Source organism: Drosophila busckii, unplaced genomic scaffold (genome assembly GCF_011750605.1).
Source record: "Drosophila busckii strain San Diego stock center, stock number 13000-0081.31 unplaced genomic scaffold, ASM1175060v1 chrUn_07, whole genome shotgun sequence".
Lineage (NCBI taxonomy): Eukaryota > Metazoa > Arthropoda > Insecta > Diptera > Drosophilidae > Drosophila > Drosophila busckii.
Window position 1 is genome coordinate 1,970,254 of NW_022872723.1, and position 21,246 is coordinate 1,991,499.

At 40.1% G+C, this 21,246-nt stretch overlaps 1 protein-coding gene across 3 annotated transcripts in view; it reads left to right on the forward strand.

Annotated features, from left to right (window-relative positions):
- The window catches only part of LOC108598152 (vacuolar protein sorting-associated protein 13D), a 116,846-nt gene that overhangs the window by 20,113 nt on the left and 75,487 nt on the right, over positions 1-21,246 (forward strand). The window contains exons 4-6 of one of the 3 annotated variants that reach the window (XM_033294775.1): positions 9,338-10,236; positions 11,272-11,408; positions 13,022-13,141. In XM_033294775.1, coding sequence (XP_033150666.1) covers positions 9,338-10,236; positions 11,272-11,408; positions 13,022-13,141 — 1,156 coding nt within the window. Of the gene's footprint in view, positions 1-9,337; positions 10,237-11,271; positions 11,409-13,021; positions 13,142-21,246 lie in introns of those variants that run through there. The other 2 variants (XM_033294776.1, XM_033294777.1) reach the window with 2 other exon arrangements.

Genomic DNA, 21,246 nt, shown 5'->3' on the forward strand with positions numbered 1-21,246 from the left:
CTTGCAAATGTTGTTTTCCGTCAGCCTTTTCTAAATCTGAACACATCATCCACATTTATTTTTTATACACTTTGCCATTTTTGTAAAAAATGGAAAAAAAATATTATGAAGTTGCTCAAATGTATGTAACAGGGAGAAGGAGGCGTGGCAGACCATATAAAGTATATAGCTGAGTCGATATTGCCATGTCCGTCTGTCCGTCCGTCTGTATGAGTGCGTGTTCCTTAGCAACTATTAGAGCTAAAAACACCAAATTTGGTATGTAGGTCTCCTATATCCAGGACACTACGCTTTTATTTTATTTTTTTTTATTTTCTCCCCCCCTCCCCCTCAATCGAAAAAAGACGATATAAAAGGAGGTACAAAAATCTTTAAAAAATCTGGAATAAATCACAAAATTGCCTAGTCATGTTTTTGACCGATTGTGAAAAATTCAGAACGATCGGATAAAAAACTTAGGAATTATTGACATTGCAATTTTCAATAATAGACTGCGGGGTGCACGTGCTGACGCGCCATACACACGTCGCTGCCGACGCAGCGGCGCGCCGTCGATGCGACGCTAACAGCGAAACGAGCTGTGACGCGGTTCGCTGTTTTGTGTGTATGTGTTTGTGAGTGCATGTTGGGATACCCTGTCAAAGTCAAAGTGTATTTAAAAGTTGATCACTTTTAAATGACCTCTATCTTAAACTATGTGCAAGGGCTTCTATTATCTAGTCTTGCATCCGGGCTCGACCTCTCCTCCAAATGAGCATCTTCTAGAGGTTTATTTTTTGGCCTATTGAAAGAGAGCTCTGCTGTTAAATTGCCTACTGAGCCCAAAGTAACACCTGTTGGCAAGTGTTATTCTCCGGTTAATCTCAGGGTGACATAATTCGTACTATTTATAGCAGAGCCAAGGGAGACAAAATCCTTGACGGACTCAAAGCTATAGCTGTCTGCAGTCAGTTGAGAATCAAGACGCCGCGATTATATTCTACAGCACACCATACTCTTTGTCTTGTCCGTATTAACTGCTATTTCTACTTTAATCGACTCCCTTTCAATAGCCGCAAAGGCTGCTGTAATATCATGGTTGGTTCGGCCAATGATATCAATATCATCAGCGTAACCAAGGAATTGTACAGCCTTCCATATAATACTCCTCATTAGAATATTGAAAAGCATACAAGACAGCGAGTCACCTTGTCTGTGACCACACTTGGTATAAAAAGATGTGGATTTGTCATTTCCTAGCTTGACAGAGCTGGTGGTAAAAAAACTGAGTCAGCTTTGCTGGTATATCAAGCTCAGACACATAGGAGATCTCGCCGGGTACTATCAAATGCAGGTTTTTAGTCGACAGAAATGTGTTATGTGTCGATCGTACGACTTCTTCAGGATTTGATGTAAGGTGAAGATCTAGACAACAGTGGATTTGCCAGGCCTGATTAGTGCTTCAGCGTGGGGTTTCAGGTTTCTACACAGTACACTCGTAACGACCTTATATGCAATTTGAAAAAGGCTAATGGCACGATAATTGGTGCGAAATGTTCCATCACCCTTCTTTAAGATAGGACAGATCATGATCAGGTTTAAATCTGAGGGCATGCTCTCCGTGAGCCATATGTTGCTGATTAGTTGGTGTATGCTCTCTACCAATATATCACCAGCAGCCTTAAACAATTCAGCAGGCAGGTCGTTAGCATATGCGGATTTATTGTTTTTGAGTCGTTGGATTGCATCCTTAACTTCGTATCGGTCCAAATCTGTACTTGGGACTTGTGAATCATAATCTTCATAGCCCGTGCCAGAGCCAATTAAAAGGCCTGAGAAGGGATCCCTTCATAGCTTCAGCACAATCTCTACATCTGTGACTAAGTTTCCGTCATTGTCCTTGCACGCAACTCCTTGAGTTTTAAAACCTTGGGTGTCCATCTGCTGCTCTCTATGCTCTCTCACTCTCGACTTTCATGTTCTCGCGTCTTGCTTCTAAAAAAGGCGTTACTCGTCTCGTCTCTTTGCTCTGTATGCATCAACAATGGCCGCCTAGCTTGCAGTGTTCTTCTATACTCGGCGTCTTTTGCAGCTGTTGCGACACGACAGTCCTGGTCGTAACATGGATTTTGAGGGACGCTGAAATCCCATGACTTCTTCTGCTCGGCTCAGCGATTGCAGCCTTCTTATTAGTCATCCAGTTCTACGAACTACCATATTATGCGCTGCAGCAAAACCTATTAATCTGTGAGCATTGCTCGTGGTGGTCTCATGTAGACTAATCGCCCGATGGTGGCATCAAAGTTATCTTCTCGCCATACTTTTGAAATAAAGTCCCCAAGGCATGGGAACGGCAGCGGACATAAGCTCGGTCGAGCTCCACATAGAAAGCGTCCTTGGTGACATCGTCTTTTTCTTCGGTTAGGGCGAGCGAGCATATGAAGCTGAAAAATTTGGCAGTAATTCGGATCGTTGCAATTCTCTCCTTTATTCGCCGGCTGTGAGAGATCCGGTGCCGTAGTCTGCCGACTACATCGAATCCACAGCCAAATTCGTGCCGTTCTGGATGGCAGCTGTAGTATATGTCACAGCTCTTCTTTTTAATGTCCTATCTATCGCATTTCCTGGAAAGCATTTATGTCGGCCTCTTTTAAGTCACCGTGTTCTGTGGGCTAATGCGCCTGTGGAACCATTCAGTGGAGTCCAGAAACTTTGCCATCTTTTCCAACCTTACCTCTGCAAGGTTGCTCAGCCCCTCGTAGAAGGCTTCTCCGAGGAATTGATTTGATTTGCCTTCTGTGAAGTGCTGGGTATTGGCAGAGGAGATATTGGATGCTTTCTTCTTCTTGAATGCTTTCTTCTTCAATGTTCCCGCAGCTAAAGTGAAGTATGTCGGATGTTCTTTTTGGGTTGAATCTTGGCCAAAGTGTCTTTGAGACCTCACAGTCTAATACAGCTGACCAATGTTCCCTTGCCATGTTTCTTTGAGAACTCGCGAGTTTTGATAGTGCATATTGGATGGACTTTTTAATACGTGTACCGCTGACCTTAATGGCAGCGCTGATCTGGTCGTAGCAGTTCTATCATCTCATTGCCTGGTACACCCATGTCTCCATGTGTCGGTAAGAAAGCCGCACAACTAGGTCTCAGGAAGAAACTCCAGATCCTGTGCCTTCCTCCGTCTTCGATCCACCCGTATAGATTGACAGCTCATCAGTCCTCGTGAAGGTTTCTTGCTTCCAGTCAGTTCTTATTGAAAAACAGTTTGAAAACTATCGTTCCATTTAAATTCTGGACGTCGATAGTCATAGGCATAGTTCTTTCACATCCGTCTGTTCTACCGTGAGCAGGCCGGTACAGCGCAGTTTGAACAGTCGTCTGGCTTGTAGCTGCACACGAGTGCACTCCATGCCGCTGTAATTCCTATTTCCAAGTTTTTCGCCAAGATAACTTAGAGTTTAGTATTAATCCAAGGTACTTCGCCTCTCTTGATAGCTTCAGCTGCGATCCTCCAAGTGTTGGAAGTTTGAAACTCGGGATCTTGCATTCGGGCTTCTGTGGGTTTGTTGGTTGCCCCAAGTCGTTTCGCTCTACCCAGCGCAGAGTTTAGCCAAATGCTAAAGGCAAGAACTTGCCTGTAACCAATAGAACTAGGTCGTCCGCGTAGCCTGTAGCCCTGCATCCTTTGTGTGAAGGTCATTTAGAACAAGATTCCACAACAGGGGGATAGATAGACTCCTCCTTTTGGGGTGATACTTTCGGCCTTTATCCTTATAGTCTGCAGCTAAGCATGTTAGTTAGACATTGATTGATCATCGGGTGTTCGCCAATGTTGACTAATGCTGTCGTTATTGACTCGATCCTGACATTGTTAAACGCACCCACTATGTCTACAAAGGCTGTAAACGCAAACTTCTTCTGTATTCTATTATTCCTACTACTTGTTGTAGTGCGGTCTCAACTGATCTTCCTTTCAGGTAGGCGTGTTGGTCTGCACTGAAAGCTTGAAGTACCAGCAAAATTTCTTATGTACAGGTCTAATAGACGTTCTAGTGTTTTCAATAAAAACGATTAAGCCCTAATGAACCTGAAATCCTATGGTGATAAGTTGTTTATCTTTCCTGCCCTGGAAATGAATGCCACTCTCAAATTTCCCATTTTGGAATGTACCCTGTTTCTAGGCATCCCCTGAAGATTTCTAAGAGCCATGGTACGAGGTAATTGCATATTGCTTGTACCATGACAGGTCTTATGTCATCTGCAGATTTGTAGGGGTGGAACGACTTGAGAGCCCAGATTATTTTCTCTTCGGTTATTATTTCATCTATTAGGCGATTGCTATACGTATTCAACTCATTCGTGGGTTACCTGCTAGTGGTAAGGACGTGGGTCGCATGCTCTGTATCAGCTTAGTGCTTATCAGTAGCTGCAGAGACACCTGACAGTCCCTTACGAAGCTGCCATCCAGGTCACAGAGTAAATCTGGTTTGGCAGGAACTTTTGCTAGCAACCGTCGAAGTCTGGTCGCTTGTGCCGGTTAGATCTTCGCAAAAAGCAAATCCATGAATCTTTCAAATTTCTTTCTTTTTTTTTAACTTTGCTGTTTTTATTGAATTTTCTCTTAAATTGACATAACATAAGTATACAAATCTTATAACTAAACATTATCTAACATTTTCTCTAAACTGTTTTAGGATTGCACGTTCCTACACTCTATCGCTGGTTGGTTGGTCGTTACGACGCAGACGGGAGCGGCTGCACAGCTTGTTAGCCCTCGCGCGAGGGGATTAGGATGCGAAGTAAGCTTGCTGTAGTATTTTACCTTGTGTTCAGCTATTACATCTCTGACTGGTTGAATATTTAGGTCTTTCTGGATGTTTTCGTTTCGAACGTACCACGGTGCCCCGGTGATAGTTCTAAGGATTTTTAACTGGACTCGCTGGACAATATCAAGGCTGAGAGAGGACCGAGCGGTGATAAGCCAGTGGAGGCTATTGGCTTTTAGTTTCAGTTGCGTTCTCTTGGCTTCGATGTGCCTAAACCATGTGAGTCTTCTGTCGAGGTGTACTCCGAGATACGTCACTTCGTTTGCTTGCAGGAGTGCGGAATTGTTTAGTGTGAGCGGTGGACAATTTTGCCTGTTTAGGGTAAACGTAACATGTTTGCTTTTTTGTTCGTTTACTTTTATTTCGCCAGTCAGAGAGCCATTTCTCCACTTCGACCATATGAAGAGCCAGTTGCGCTGCTGCTTGCATAGGGCACCTCGAACGGCTGAGAATAGCTGTATCTTCAGCAAAAGTAGATGTTGTTAGTCGTCTACTTGTTGGAATATCTGCTGTGTAAAGGACATATAGTGTTGGTCCAAGTACGCTGCCTTGTGGGACTCCAGCTCTGATCACATAGTCGTCAGACATAGCAGGATTGCATCTCACTGCAAATTCCTGTCATATAGATACTATAGATACTATAGACTCTAATAATTGTGTATATTGGAAGCGTTGCTCTGATTCTTATGCGTAAGTTCCTTCTAGCCAGACTCTTCGAATCTTGGGATAATCTAAGAAATGCAGTGCAATTTTTCTCGGTTTTCGAAAATCGCTTCTTATCAGATGTTATGCGATAACCTGCTAGATAGTGCGAAAACGTAGCGTTGTTTTTCACGAAACCCAAATTGAGATTGATTGGAATTTTGTTATGGATGCTTATGTATGGATTATCCGAGTCAGCAAGCATTTTCAAAGAGTTTTGGACAGGCATGATAGTAGGGCTTATGGGTCTGTATGACGATGGATTTGTGTGATCTTTGCCTGGCTTTGGTATCATTATTATTATTGACTTTTTCCATCTCTCTGGGAAGTAACCAAGCTTGGTGATGGCATTGAAGAGTTTCGCGAGGGTGCAAACTGCACAGTATGGGAGCTCAATAATCATTTGGCGTTATTTGGTCGAAGCCTGGAGATTTTTTCGGGTTCAACTGATTTTTGATGATGGGTGGCGATTTCGTTTGGGCGAAATTCCATTGACTCTTGTTGAAGCTGAGAGTCACTTGTTAATGTTGGTATTGTGAATGAAATTGTGGCAGGAGTTGGCTGAAACACATTTTCAAAGTGTCCTGCAAATGTTTTGGCTCTGTCTTCATCAACCGCGGGCTCAGCCGCCTAGTTGGTTTTATAGGCATCACAGTTTCTGTTGGGGGGCATAGAGTTGATGAGCTTTCCACAGTGAGTTTTCGTAGAAGAGATGATTAGTTGCTGGATTAATGTACGATGGTGACTATTGCGTTTTGTTTGTTTTAACGCTTTGTAAGCTTTCGGTGCGTCTTTAAGCCTTTGACGTGCAATGGCGACCTGTGAGACTGCCATTCTCGTCTAAGGCGTCGCTTTCTTAGACGAGTTGCTCGATTGCTGATTTGTCTTCTTTTGAGTGTAAGGCACTTGTGCGTTTTGAGAAGTTGAATGCGGGATGCGGTGCCAAAATTGGACTCTAGTGTTTTGATAAGGCTGTCGAATCATCTTTAACGTTGAGAGTACAGGATTAGCGTTAAATGTGAGCTTATGTATTCCTATATCAGATCCATTCATTTTTTGTGTTGAAAAGTCAATTCTAAGCGGTGATTCATTCAGTTACTGAGACTCGAGTAAATTAATTAGACGGGTGATGTCAATGTATATGTATATTTTGTTAATTACACTTATTAAGTCAGAGATTTTATTTGGGTCTATTGGCCAGTATGTTGGTCTCGGGAAAAAACGTTGTGTCGGTTCTGTTGCTGGCTTTTGATAATGCATTATAGAAGACTGCTTTCTTTGGATCACAAGGCAAGATCCCCAGTGTGTGTGCTTTGCATTTCTCCTACTGCTATGAAATGGTCTCCTAGTGAGTCGATGAACTGCATAACTCTCCTTCATGCTTGCTTGTTACGGTTTCTGATCAGGATACCAGCCCAGGATACCAGTCCCACCGTGTGCCTTTCCATCGGGATGGTTTGTTGCATAGATGTAGCCTTTTAAATTGAAGTTATATTTGTTTGTCAGATGTGTTTCTAACAGCAGTATTGTCGGAGCAGGAATGAGATAACCCAAGTTTATGCTGTGAAACGCTATTATCATTCCACGTGGATATACGTAGAGAAGCCATTGATTATTTGGACTGATGTGATACTAAAATTTGTATCAAGAGGTTCTGATTACGCATTAGATTTTGCATGGTTGTCCGCATGAAACACATGAACTCCATAATGCTATGATGTAGGCTAGTGTCGAATTGTTCCTTGTTGAGGATTTGGAGTCTAGCGACGATCTGTTTGCTGAGGTAAACAAGACATCTGGGTGTGATTTAGATGGTACAAGCCATACATTTGCCATACATAAGCCCGTACTGCTTTTTAATTAACTTCCGTTTAATTTGAATGTAGCGATCCCTTCCAGTCTGCCACGAGCGGGCATCGCTTACGTTGTTGCCGTCGAGGCAGTTGGCTTTGGTGTTTTTTTGATTGTTGATTCATAGGGGGCTAGTCACAGTAGGTGAGAGCATGTCTCTCGGCCCATTGCATGCCAACTTTTGCTTGTTCGATGTTTGCTCAATGCACTCGGTGCTCTGAGACGGTAGAGCTGGAGAGCAAGAACGAGCTCGATCACTTGTTAAGTGCAAGTGGTCGAATTTTAGGTCAGGGATAATTGACCGAATCGAAAAGTACTGCATCAGTAGTATTTTGAGTTGGCTCGGCCACGAAAGAGAAGTACGCGTTGTTTCGCTGAAGCGAAAGCCAGCGTTCGTCTTGCTCGCGCTGTCTTTGCTTACGTAAGTCGTTATGATTCATCTTTTTAGTTTTTTGATATTTTTATTTACTTATAATTATTAATTAATCAATTAATTAATAATCAATAAATTAAATATTTAGTGCGTTTTCATCGCACTTTAGCGTCTTTTCGCGTTTTACACTAATTTATACACTCTCACTGCACTCGAAACTTGTGGGGTTGTATTTTTTTTTCCGGAGTTCTATAAAAAACACGTCTGCATGCGACGACGATTGCAATACAAGACATTCAACATTTCAAATTTCTGGAGCTGAACCGATAGGCTTTCCAAACCGTTTCTGTCTCAAGCTCTTTTGTAAGTTCTTTTCGTCTCCTTCCTGAATTGGCTGAATTCCGGTGACCATTACATATTGCGGTTCGACCTTGGTTCTCGGCTAATAGGACAAGACATCTGTGACATTTTGGTTCGCTTTGTCGAACCGATGGATGGATGGGTATCCCGGACACACTGCGAAAATCTGATCCAGTCTGTTATTTTTGGGTTCTTAAACGACAGAGGTCAGCTGTAATGGCATCTCATGGGACTTGAGTTCATATAAATTGAAATCTAAAAAAGGCCCCCAAAAAGGAAAAAACATTAAATGTAATTGAAAATCGTTTTCGAAAACGTATTAGTTATGCGACTCACAGTAAATATTTACATGTCCCCACGTGAAAAATACATACTTTGAAATTTGAGACAGCTTCGCATGCGTGGATAACCTTGAAAGTTCGTTTTGGGAGGGTGCAGTCGCTGATGAACTTGACTACTCCTTTTAAAAGTAAAGCATACATTTCGGGAACACTTCGTTTTTCTTGAGGGGCATGCTTTAATGAGTAGTTGCGGCTTCGATTTGGCAATAATTATTACTGGTAATCGCTTAAAATTTAAGGGGATTGTCTATTTTAAACTTAAATGTGGGGATGCAATGCAGTCTAAACTATCTTAACATTTTCGTTTCTTGCATTCTTTTTTACTGTTGTGATACCTTTGTAGTTGCGATGGTTGTTATTGTTGCGATAGTTCATAGAATGCTGTGGCGTAGCTGCCGTTAGCTCTATAGATTCCAAAGAATTGACGCCTTTCCTCGCTTAATGGGGTGTTAAAAGTGAAGTACGCGTTGTTCTGATACAAATAAAATCGACTCACATTTTAATTTTAAAATATTTTTCCTTTCAAAAAGATGCATGCGTGAGCTTGCAAAACTAAATTAATTCTTGATTAAACTATTTATTCAAAACAAATAAAAAAGCTTATAGCAATCTTAAGCTTACGAGGAACAGAAAGTCCAAGGCTTCTATGTCTGTTGCTTTCTTAATAGAAACATGGCTAAAATAGACTTTTACTTGAAAATAATTGACAATAATCTAAAATTTTTACTTTTGGCTATTACTAGTATAAGTTGATTGCATTATTAGGGTAGAATGACCCCGTACTTAAACTATATTTTTATCTCAGAGCGGGTTATATTCATCTGATGTCATGGTCCTCTATACTCATTTTTTTAAATTATTGTTATTCGATTATGCTGATTATTATTATTATTTTTTATTTTAAGACGAATCGAAAAAGTTGGATTTTTGAAATCGAAGTATTCGCTCCTCGAATTATATTTTTAGAAGATTACACGATTCATAACTCATTGATGGTCCTAATGGATTTTGGAAAATTTCAAATGGCCAAAACTGATGTTCAAAAAAATATACTTTCTCAAAATTTTGAGAACCACGCTTGTGACGGCAGCAATAGTGATGAAGAAGAAACGTTTTTAACTCCATGTTCTACTCCACCTGCGTCAGAAAAAAGTGGTTCTGAATCCACTGTTGTTGAAAGTCTGAACACAAACTATCAGTTTGAATCTGCACTGCATAGCAAGATATATAATAAATATTCTATTAATTTTACTAGCTTACAAGTTTTAGTTTGTAAATATCAAGAAAGATGGCAAGCGAGCTTAAAAACTTCATCGAATTACCATTTGATAGATAAATTTAACATTAATCTAACAATTGAGCAACGTACTGTATTCACATCAGATCCAAAGTATCCGTCGTTAACAGTACTTGGAGTTTGTCCTATGATTTTAATACATGGTAATGAGCACAAAATAAAAAATGTATTAAACATAATATATCCAATTACCACAAACTTCCGGAATAGAGACGAATCCTTTTCTGATATTAAGGAAAATCCAAGTGTGGATAAAAAATCATGCAACTATTATGACGATGAATATCATTTAGAAGCTCACTTTTCTATTGGACAACTTATTATTGAAATTCAGTCAATGGAAAAAAGTATTGCTGAATTGCAAATTATTGGAGCACAAGCTGGTTTGAATTCTACATCTGAAGAACAAATATTAACAATGTCAGTGCATGGATTACTGCTTGTGGATGCCATACAATCATTCGGCTCTGACTTCGAATTACTAATTGCAAGTCATCGAAATGTTGGGTAAGCTTTTTTTTCGTATATTAAAATTATACAATATGTTTCCTTCAGGCAAGACAGTTAGACTTTTAACAATAGTTATATCGTTTATTTGGCGAGCGTGTCTGTTTTGATAACTCCGACGTATTCATTCGTCTTATGGGAATCGGTATAGTGAGGCAAAAATTTTCGGGTGTTTGTTTAGTAGAGTTCGGTACTACTTGTTCAGTAGTGTTGCAAGACGTGCCCCTGCAGTTATGTATATTTTTTCCGCGAACGACCAAGTTACAGCACATCTCCGGGTTACTCACGAATATGCAGTGTATGTTAAGATTTATGTCAATTGATTTTCGCACATTTTTGCATATATAGCAGAGAACGCTAATTGTGGCACTTTTTAAACATAATGGTGGCACACACAAAAAGCAAGTGTGAGACCATACGCGCACAATGACAACTCGAGAAAATATACGCACACAGAGAGATCCGAGAAAAGGTCCGTTGTGATTTTAGCCACAACGAAGCAAGCGCAAAGGAAATGTGCGCGAGGTCGATCGGCTGGCCATATAATCAAAAGCGAGAAACAATATCGTTTGCTGTCTCGCTCTGTCTGCATTGGCAGCGACGTCGACGCGACAGCAGGTAGCGAAACAGAAGCTCGCAGCAAATATTTTGACACCTTTTCTTGTGTTTTGCTTCGGGAAAGAATTGCATGCGCACAAAATGCTGCTGAAATCATTTTTTATACGCACAAGTAATTGCATTGTGGTCTGATCCACAATTTCGCTTGTGTGTGGCAAGTACTACAATGGTGTACGCGTTGTGTTTTTATGGGTGTGTGCACTCTTGCCGTTCTCTGATATATAGTTAACTTTCTCTCTTTGAATTTTTGTGTTATTAGAGAAAAGCATGAACTATTAATGCTCATGATTTAACTAATATACCGCTAGCAGATGTGTTTAGACCAGGCATAGCTTTATGCATGTAGTTTATACTAGTTTATACATGTACTCTATTTTGTTCTATTTAATTTTTCTAAACGTGGTATTATTTCTTTAGGATGGACAACTTTTCCGGAAGCCTTAAACAGAGTGGTACTTGCTCTCCAGTTACACCAAACTCGCCTGAAATATCGGATCCTCAAAGACCAATGACTCAACATATTATTAAAAATGCGGTGCACAATATTCAACATGGTACAGTCTTAAGTCTAAAATATCTAACACTATTTTTAAAAGTAATGATCGGAACGACAAATTGGATTATAGTCAAATTATCAAGATAGGTTTTTTGTGCGATCCCAGATTTAAGTCTTGTTCGAAATTTCGAATAGTTCGTTAACTCCCTAATATTCCATCAATCTTTATTCGAACTATACTCTGAATGCCTTCAAATTGAATTGCTGATTACATCTTTTAAGTGCATTAAACGAATGAAGCATTCCAAATTTATGCAACACCTTGAACTCATTTTGAATAATAATCCGATTGGATTCTTCCCATCTCGTTACGCTGTCGAAAAAAACAGGACATGAAACGGCTAAAGGAAGCGGCATTTTTGAAAAACTGTACTTCTAAAACTCGACGTGTTACGAACCTCGCTCACAGAAGAAAATAAAAGCTGACTTTTGCTTTTTAAAATTAACCCTAAATTCAAAATGGTGGACACCGAACAGCCCCATAATTATACACTAAAATAGAAAAGGATATTTTAAAGTTGTGCAAATGTATTTAACAGGGGAATATATACATATATAATAAAATAATATAGTATATATATAATATGTAATAAAATATATATATAATAAAATCTGCGAATTGGAACGGAATATTTTAAGTCGATAGGTCTACGTTTAAAGAGGACTCATGTAGCTTTCTAACGGTTCTATTCACAAGAAAATATCTATTAGTTTTTTTTGGCGTGGCAGATCCCATTTAAAGTATATATATTATTGATCAGCAAGACAAACTGAGTTGATATAGCCATGTCGTTCTGTCCGTCTCTATAAGTGCGTGTTTCTCAGCAACTATAAGAGCTAGAGCATCCAAACTTATATATGAGAGAGCGGCAAGAGTGCACTCACCCTAAAAAACACTGCGTACAACCCAGTACTACTGACACATATAAGCAAAACAGTGGCTGATGGGCATCATAGTACACAAGAAAAAGGTTCAAAAGAGTGTTTCAAGTGTTTCTACCTGCCTTCGCGGCGGCTTTGCAGCCAGTGCTGACATACTGCAAAGGCTGAACACAAAGTAGTGACTGTGAATGAGCTTGGTAATAAAAAAATATTCAATTTCATATTACATCAGGTTCACATCAAGTCACGTTCACATTAAATCACATGCATATATGTCAGCACTGTTGCAAGCAAGCGAAATTATTTCTCGCAAAGGGTTAGTCCAGTCGAACGTATTTTCCTTTGCCTTGTCTTCTGACCACTTGAAACACTTTAAAAGTATTTTCAAGTGTTTCAAGTGCAAGTGGGTACATTGGGACAGTTCTTGCACTTCTTTTTCTACTGTGCAACCCTTGTGCCTAAAAAGTGCCACTTTTGCCGTTCTCTGATATATATACATATATGTATATGTATATATTCTTATAGCGTCAACAGTGACGCAACAGCAAGTGTACCCCGCTTATAGACACATAGATGTACATATATTAAAAATTGAAAAGCGAATAACTCCTAAAATATTTGTCCGCTGGTTTTGAAATTTAAGGCCTCGGTGAAAATATGAAAAAACGTTAAATTTTATCGATATACTTTAAATTTAATCAATGTAATGTTTTTTTTATTTTGTTTTAGAAGCAACGTTCGTCACAGAAGAGACCAATCTTAACGCCTTAATAACGATCGAAATCAAGTTAAATAATCTCACTTATCTGCAGACTTCGAAAGTTTCATTTAACAGCCTGGATATTATAGGTAATTATATTATCAAGTTGTACTTATACTAGGAGCTTCCTTATTCGTACGATGAGCGGCTTTGGTAGCGGAATTTAATTTATAACATAATGAACAAAAAAGCTAATATTCATATAATAAGTTTGTGTAAAACAGAGGTTTTTTTTTCACTAGTGAAATTGAGTTCAGTTAAAAGTATTTAAACGATGAAATATCCTAGGTGCTACAGTGCTTCAAATTAGTTTAACTTAGCATTTTCTCAGATTTAAATTATTCAAATAGTATTATCAATTCGAAACAATAGGTTTTCGATTTGTTTCTAACTGAACTTTATTTACCTTTCCAAAAATGTATTTTCTAAAGCTAAAGTATAAATAATTTACGCATTCAATTTAATCCGTCAATCACTAAAATTACTCGGCACCTGTAAAAATGTGGCATCGCCAATCCTGAGTACGAAACTCGAGATCGGACCAGATGACAGCACTGGACATAAGCTGACTAATCGCTGATTCGATCAGTGCAAACTTAGTAAGCTGAGTTGGCTGTGACACAGATACATAAATGGAATTGAATTGAAATTCAAGCTGAGGTGATTTCAGTAGCATCCCTGATCACCCAACAACTTTTTTTTGTAGTTTTTTATACTTTTGTTTTATTTCTTTTAGCCTTGACAGCATTTTATGAAATTTCTGATAAATTTTGAGTCTTTTTCTAGTTCTCTTGCTGATCAAAATAAGCTCATTTTTTGATCAGAAATGATACTGTCGTCGAGAGAAAAAAATACCCCGGCCACGACTTAAGTGTCTTCAATAAGGGAAGAGTCTTTTATAACCCGTTTTTCTAGTATATACGACTCTTATATATTTATACATGTTATATATCTATCAGATACGAGGCTTTTTTTTTTTTTTATCAAATATCAGTCATATAAGACTTTTTTTTTTTTTAGTAATGTATGTATACACGAGCTTTTTATTAGTCAAATATTTATCATATACGACCCTTTTTTTAGTCATATATCAATTATATTTGAGCCTTTTTTTTCAAATATCTATCATAAAAACCTTTTCTAGTAATATTTCTATCATATCTGATTAATTTTTGAGTCATATAATTTTAGAGTTGATACTCGTTCACATACGAACTCTAATCGAACTAGCATTGGCGGAGTTAGATCGCTTAACTATCGTTAACTACTCCCTCCTTTTAAGTATGGACGTCCCCGGCCATTTTCATATTGGCTAGGACTTGTTCCACACGAGTGCCCGCCAAAAAGGACTTCCACAAATGTCGCACAGAGTGTAAGATAAGTAGTCTTTGCCGCAGTTATTTCAATGACGCCTTAAGTGTCGAGTTCAATAGTCGGTAACATGTTTCATTGAGCCAGGTCAGCAACGTATGTTGTAAAGCTGTTTTGCTGTAGATCTTATTCTGAGTGGCGCGGTGTCCTTTGATGCAAGCTGAAGGTTTTGGATACAGCTTTCGCGTCTAAATATTGCAACAGTTGGGCCATTGTAAAATGAAGCACCAGCTGTGACGCTTTCATCATTACTACTATTACTTTCAGAACTACTCTACTGGACCAGGAAAAAATGCTTAGGATATAGAATATATTAAAGACTAGGATATAACATTCAATGATCTACGCACAAATTTTCTTCATAATCGCCTCTTATTTGCTCAAAGCAATTATAATTTTAAAGTTGGTGGCGCCCAACTTTAACCTGTCCACTTGTTTATACACTTTGACATTGTTGTAATCTAATCATATTAAGAAAAGATAACTAGTCTCGCGTCGGTTAACGCTGCTTAAGTGAAAAAATCAAAGGGTGCAAATATGTCTAAGGATGGCAAGAAAAATAGATGTCAGAGGAGCGAAAAAAAAGTCAACCTTATATTGCCTTTATGTACCACCTTTCTTTTTATTAGAACGGTGGTTACTAGCCAGCTTCTATTGTGTTTTCCACGTACAGTGGGGTAATCTTGTCTCTCAGTCGCTTGTTGGATTTTACCAGAACCGTGTCGCCTATTTCAAACACCCTATTTTGCCGATCCTGATTATTTCGATTCAGCTGCTCCTGCTGTGCCTTCGTTTGTTTCCCAACTATGTCCGGAGCAAGGTCAGCTCTCGCAACTGTATAACATTAATAAAAATAATAAATCTCTAATAGTGTGCTATGGAATCTCTCCACCTGACCGTTTGAAGCGATATTCAACGGGGGAGCGATAACCATATCTATGCCAGAATATATCGATATGTACCGTCTCACCTATGCGCGTAAGTATTAGGGTCACTCCAAGCTCTTGCTTTTTTGGATGCCTATCATATTTTTCTTTATCGAAAGCTCTATAGCCACTTCGGTTGCTATTTCGCCCATTTTCGGATAAAAGTATTCATGTAAAACCTGCTTAATATTTTCCTGAGCGGCCCTGTGAGCTCCGTTATGCTCTATGATCATTCTTTCCCTTTGCTCGTCCCTTCTGACAATATCCGTCACCATAGATTTGCAAAACCAGAACTAAGTAGCGGGAAATAGCTTGACCGATCCATCTTGAATATGGGTCAGAATCGACAGCTCGCAGTGTATCACATTGACTTCGCCAAATCTAATAGACGTGATAACGTGATAAGGTGCCGCGTAAAGACGCGATCCGAATAGTATAAATATCCTGTGATTAGAGGTGATTGCTTTTGCAGAATTATTTGATTGACCGGCTTGTCACTAGCTTTGATAACATGAGTCAACGACTCATCGCTATGTACTGTCGCGGCGTTCGACTCTGGTGTATTGTGTAAGGAATGAACATTCTGACGCGACAAAGTGTCCGCTACGCAGTTCTCCTTTCCGGGTTTGTACAGAACCCGGACACCGCTCTCCTCAATGCGCGCTTTCCATCGCTTATCTTAGAGTTCGGGTTCTTATCGGAAACTGCAAATGTGAAAGGCTGATGGACAGTGTAGATGTTGATGTCATTTTTTCCGTATAGGCATAGGTAATGTCAATGGCCCATACTATCGCCCAAAACTATTCTTCGATTGTAGCATAGTTAATTTCCATGTCCTTCACCGTCCTGGAAATCATGGTTATCGGTCTTTTATTTTGCGATAAAACCGCATCTATACTCGTAGAGGAGGCGTCTGTTGTCAGGTCAAACGGTCGTGAAAAGTCTGGATAGTGTAGAATTACGTCCTCTGAGGCAAGAATGCTTCTAAGTCAAACGTATAGATTTGGGTATCATCGAAATCAATAGTCATCTTCTTTGATTTATCCTTGCTAACTTTACCAGCTTCTCCCTTTAGAAGATTCGTCAAAGGTCTCGCTATCGGAGCGAAATCCTTGATGAAACATCGGCAGTAACTAGCAACGCCTAAGACTGACCTTAGCTCATAGATGTTACTGGGGTTTTTGAATTCTTTAAAAGCCCGCACTTTATGTAAGCTCGATCTGACACTTTCTTTGGAGACAATAAAGCCTAGAAACCACTAAGCATATAACACAGAGGCGTCGAATAGACTAAAAAGTAGCTGCATAAAATTTCTGGACAATTGGGCCTCAGGCAAACTTTGTGAACTTTCGTGCTGAGTTCGCGAACCGAACACTCATTGCCGAAATCCAAGCAGAGGCAAACAGTGTTGCACAGATCATTGCCTAAGTGGCTTTCAACGCATGAGGGTGGGTACGCTGCGCAGCGCGTTGATATTCTTTCTATGTATGCGTGCGGCCCTTAGAGCATGTGTGTGAAGCAACAGCGGCCAGCGCACTCATAAGCGATCGTAAGTGTGAGTGGCCAGTTGCAATGAGGACCCATTTGAATGTATGCGTGTATATGTGTATGCTTCTGTTTTTTGTTAGCGCCGTGCAATCTCTTAAGGACTTCGCTTACATGAGAAACATGCTCCTCCTTCGTTTTCGAGCAAACGATGACGTCATCTACGTATACGTAGCAGGAACGACAAATTCTATCTCGAAGAACATCACCTATTGCTCTTTGGAAAATGCTGGAAGCGTTATTCAGACCAAAGGGCAAACGACAGAACTCGTATTTATTGAAAAAAATGCCTTCTATCGCTCACCTTCTGCTAGGTTAATCTGGTGATACCCAGACTTAAGGTCAAGGGTAATGAAATAACTCGCCTTTCCCAGACTCGACAGTATCATAGAAATATTCGGCATCGGGTATTTGTCGACGATAGTCTTTAAATTTAATTTTCTAAAATCAATACCCAGTCTTTCGTTAGGCGACCCCGATGCGTCTATGCCCTTTTCTCTCACCACCCATATAGGATTGTTATTGGGGGAACTTGATGGTCGAATAATACCATTTTTGAGCAGATCGTTGATCTCACCATTAACGAAATCTGCAGCCCCCCTAAGAATTGGATAGATTTTTAAATAAACTGGCTCATTATCCTCTGTTCGGATATATGCCACTTCTTTTGTCTTAAACGGCAGCATTTTATTCGGGTCTGCAAAAACATTTAAATTTGAAGACATCATTTGCCAAAACTCCGACTGTACTTCAGGTGGAACTATGTCATTGATAGCTGTGAAATTAACCTGCGCGCAACTGTGAAATTGGAGCCTTTTTCTCGAGGTCGATAAATGCGCCCACCTGAGCTAGGAGGTCAAGTCCAATTATGCCATAAAAAATAGTAAGTACGGGTGGAAGAAAAAATGAGCTACTCACACCAAAGACGTTTAAGTAGCACTTTTTCATTATTTTGTTACAGCCACGAAGGAACATTAAAAGTAGACAGCACAGGAACTGGCATTTCTATACTGTCTTTGATATAACTTTTTGCCCCTGTATCTATCATTTTTCTAGTTTCCTTGCTAATGTCCGTTGTACGAACGGAAGCAAGGACCCTCCGCTAAAAAATAAACGTCGTTATCCTCTTAGTCCGTTTCCTGGCCAGCATCAATATCGGTTGCAGCATCCTCGGATGCCTCATTATACTGCCTGTCCGATTGAAGTTGCGTCTGGTCCTCTTGAGTCTGATAATTAACTCTCTAGCGCCTTTGATCCGAAAACCTTTGTGAACTCGCAACCCTCTTATAGTTTGCTTGCTGTCGACCACTTACATACACTTGAGGCATAGCCGGGCCCTGAGCAAGCGTTCCTTGGCTTTGTTGCTGTTGTAAGTTGGTAGGTTGCCTAATTCTTGAAAACGACGGATCTACGTCCATTTTCCCAACTGGATCACGTGCAGCAGCGCTGACATGACAAGAAGCTCGCTCCCTGCCGAAAAAATGGACATTGCCCAACATACCTAGCTTTTTGGTCAGAACTGCCCTCAGGCCATCCCTTGCCAGCACGCCCAGGGTGCTGATGGGTTTGTCCGTTACCTCTATCCTCAATAGATTTAGCATATTGGAACGCGTAGATTTCAGTTCTTTTGCCATTGCAAGTGCCGATGGCAAATCCTTGGGTTTTTTTTTTTAAACTTTGCTTTTTTTTTAAATTGAGACTAACAATAAGTATACAAATCTGATAACTAAACTTTACTCTAACATTTCTTTAAAGTTTAAACGTTTAGATTGCACGTTCCTAGTTCATCGTCGATTGGTAGCTCGTTACGACGCAGACGGGAGCGCCTGCACAGTGTTAGCCCTTGCGCGAGGGGATTAGGATGCGAAGAAAGCATGCTGTGGTATTTTACCTGTGTTCAGCTATTACATCTCTGACTTGTTGAATATTTAGGTCTTCTGTATGTTTTCGTTCCGAACGTACCACGTTGCCCCCGGTATAGTTTAAGATTTTTAAACTGAATCTCTGACAATAGCAATTCTATGCTGCGTTCCCCCATAGTTGGAGCCATTGGGCTTAAGTACGGAATTGTAGCGCACGACCTGATATTCATATATGATAAGTGGAAGCTATTGGCTTTTAGTTTTAGTTGCGTTTTCTTGGCTTCGATGTGCCTACGCCATGGGAGTCTTGTCGGTTGTCACCTCCGAAATACACTTCGTTTGCTGCGGGAGTGCGGAATTGTTAGTGTGAGCGTGACAATATTTGCTGTTTGGTAAACTTACAGATTTGCTTTTTCTGTTTACTTTTATTCGCCAGCAGAAGCATCTCCCTTTCGACCATATGAAGAAGCCAGTTGCGCTGCCTGACGTGCTATTGGCACCTCAACGGCTGAAATAGCGTATCCGCATTAGCAATAGTGGTGTAGTCGTCTATTGTGGACAAATTCTGCTGTGTTAAAGGAAGGATAGTGTGTCCACAGTACGTCCTGTGGACTCCAGATTGATCCATAGTCGTCAGAATAGCAAATGCATTCTCACTGCAAATTTCCTGTCATATACATAGATCTCTAATAATTTGTGTGTATTATTAGAAAGCGTTGCTCTGTTAGTCCTCCTAGCCAGACTCTGTCGAATGCTGGAACATCTGAGGAATATTGCGTGCATATATCTCGGTTTTCGAGCGCTTCTTATTTCAGATGTTATGCGATTGACCTCCTCGATAGTGCCGTGTTTTTTCACGAAACCCAAATTGATGTGATGGAATTTTGTTATTGATTCTTAGATATGGATTTATCCGATCAGCAAGCATTTTTCAAAGAGTTTTGACAGGCATATAATAGGCTATGTTCGATGACGAGTGTTGTTGATCTTTGCCTACTTTGGCGTCATCATTAATTCAATATTGACTTGTTCCATTCTCTCTGGGAAGTAAACCAAGTTGGTGATGCATTGAAGAGTTGCGCGATGGTGCAAACTGCACAATATGGGAAGCTCAATAATCATTTTTGCTGGTTAGTTGTCGAACCTGGTGATCGTTTTCGGTTAACTGATTTTTGATATGTGTGCGATTTTCGTTTGGCGAAACTCCATGCTTGTTTGAAGCTCAGATCATTGTAATGTTGTATGTGAATGGTATGTGAGATTGGGCTGAAAACATTTCAAGTGTCTGCAAGATGTGATTGCTCGTCTTTATCACTGCGGCCCAGCCGCCCTAGCTTGCGTTTTCTTATGAGGGCCAATTCACCAGTTCGTTGGTGGGCAATAGAGTTGGATGAGCTTTCACAGTGAGTTTTCGTAGAAAGGATGATAGTTGGCGGATTGGAGCGATGTTGATATTTTGTTCTTGTTGTTTTAACGCTTTGAAGCTTCGGTGGCGTCTTTAGCCTTTGACTCATATGGCACCTGTGAACTGCCATATCTTCGTAGGCGTCGCTTTTCAGAACGAGTTGCTCGATTTGCTGATTGTGCGTTTTGAGGGGCGCTTGTGCGGTTTGAGGAGTTGCAATGCGGGTTGCGGTGACAACGTTGAGGACAGGATTTAGCGTAATGTGTGAGGCTTATATATTCCTATAGCAGATACCATTTGGGTTGGTGAATCAATCTAAGCGGTATATGGATGACTGAGTAATTAATTAGACGGTGAGTGCGATGAGAGACTGAAGACTTTCAGCACGATCAAGTTGCGAGGTATATTTTTGGTAATTGCGAAGTCTATTAAGTCAGCAGTTTATTTGGGTCTGTTGCCCAGTATGTTGGTCTACCGGGGAAACGTGGTCGAGTTGTTGCTTTTATAATTGCATTATAGAGCTGCTTTCCTATTGGAGTCACAAGGCGAGATCCCCCGCAGAGTGTGTGCTTTGCATTGTAGTCTCCTGTGCTATGAAATGGTCTCCTAGTGTCGAAGAACTGCATTAACTCTCCTTCAGTTATGGTGAAACGAAGAGGGCAATATACTGCGGCTAGAGTAAGTGGTTTGCCAAAATAAATATTTTATTCTTATTTTGTGCTTAAATCAACGAGTATTAATTGAAATTGACTTATTGAAAATACTTCTTCAATTTCACTCTTACGTGTCCTTGCCATCGGATGGTGTTGACATAGAAAATGTGTAGCCTCTTAAAATTAAATTATATTGTGGTCAGATGTGTTTCTGACAATAGCATGACGTCAATGTGTTTGTCGAGCAGAAAATCAATAAACGAAAATTTATTGAGATAACTCCAAGTTTATGCTGGAACCATTAGCATCCACGTGGATATCGAGAGAGCCATGATTATTGGAACTGGTGTGATACTAACACTTTGTATCAAGATATTCTGATTACGCATTAAATCCTGCATAGTTGTTCGCATGAAGGACATAAACTCCATA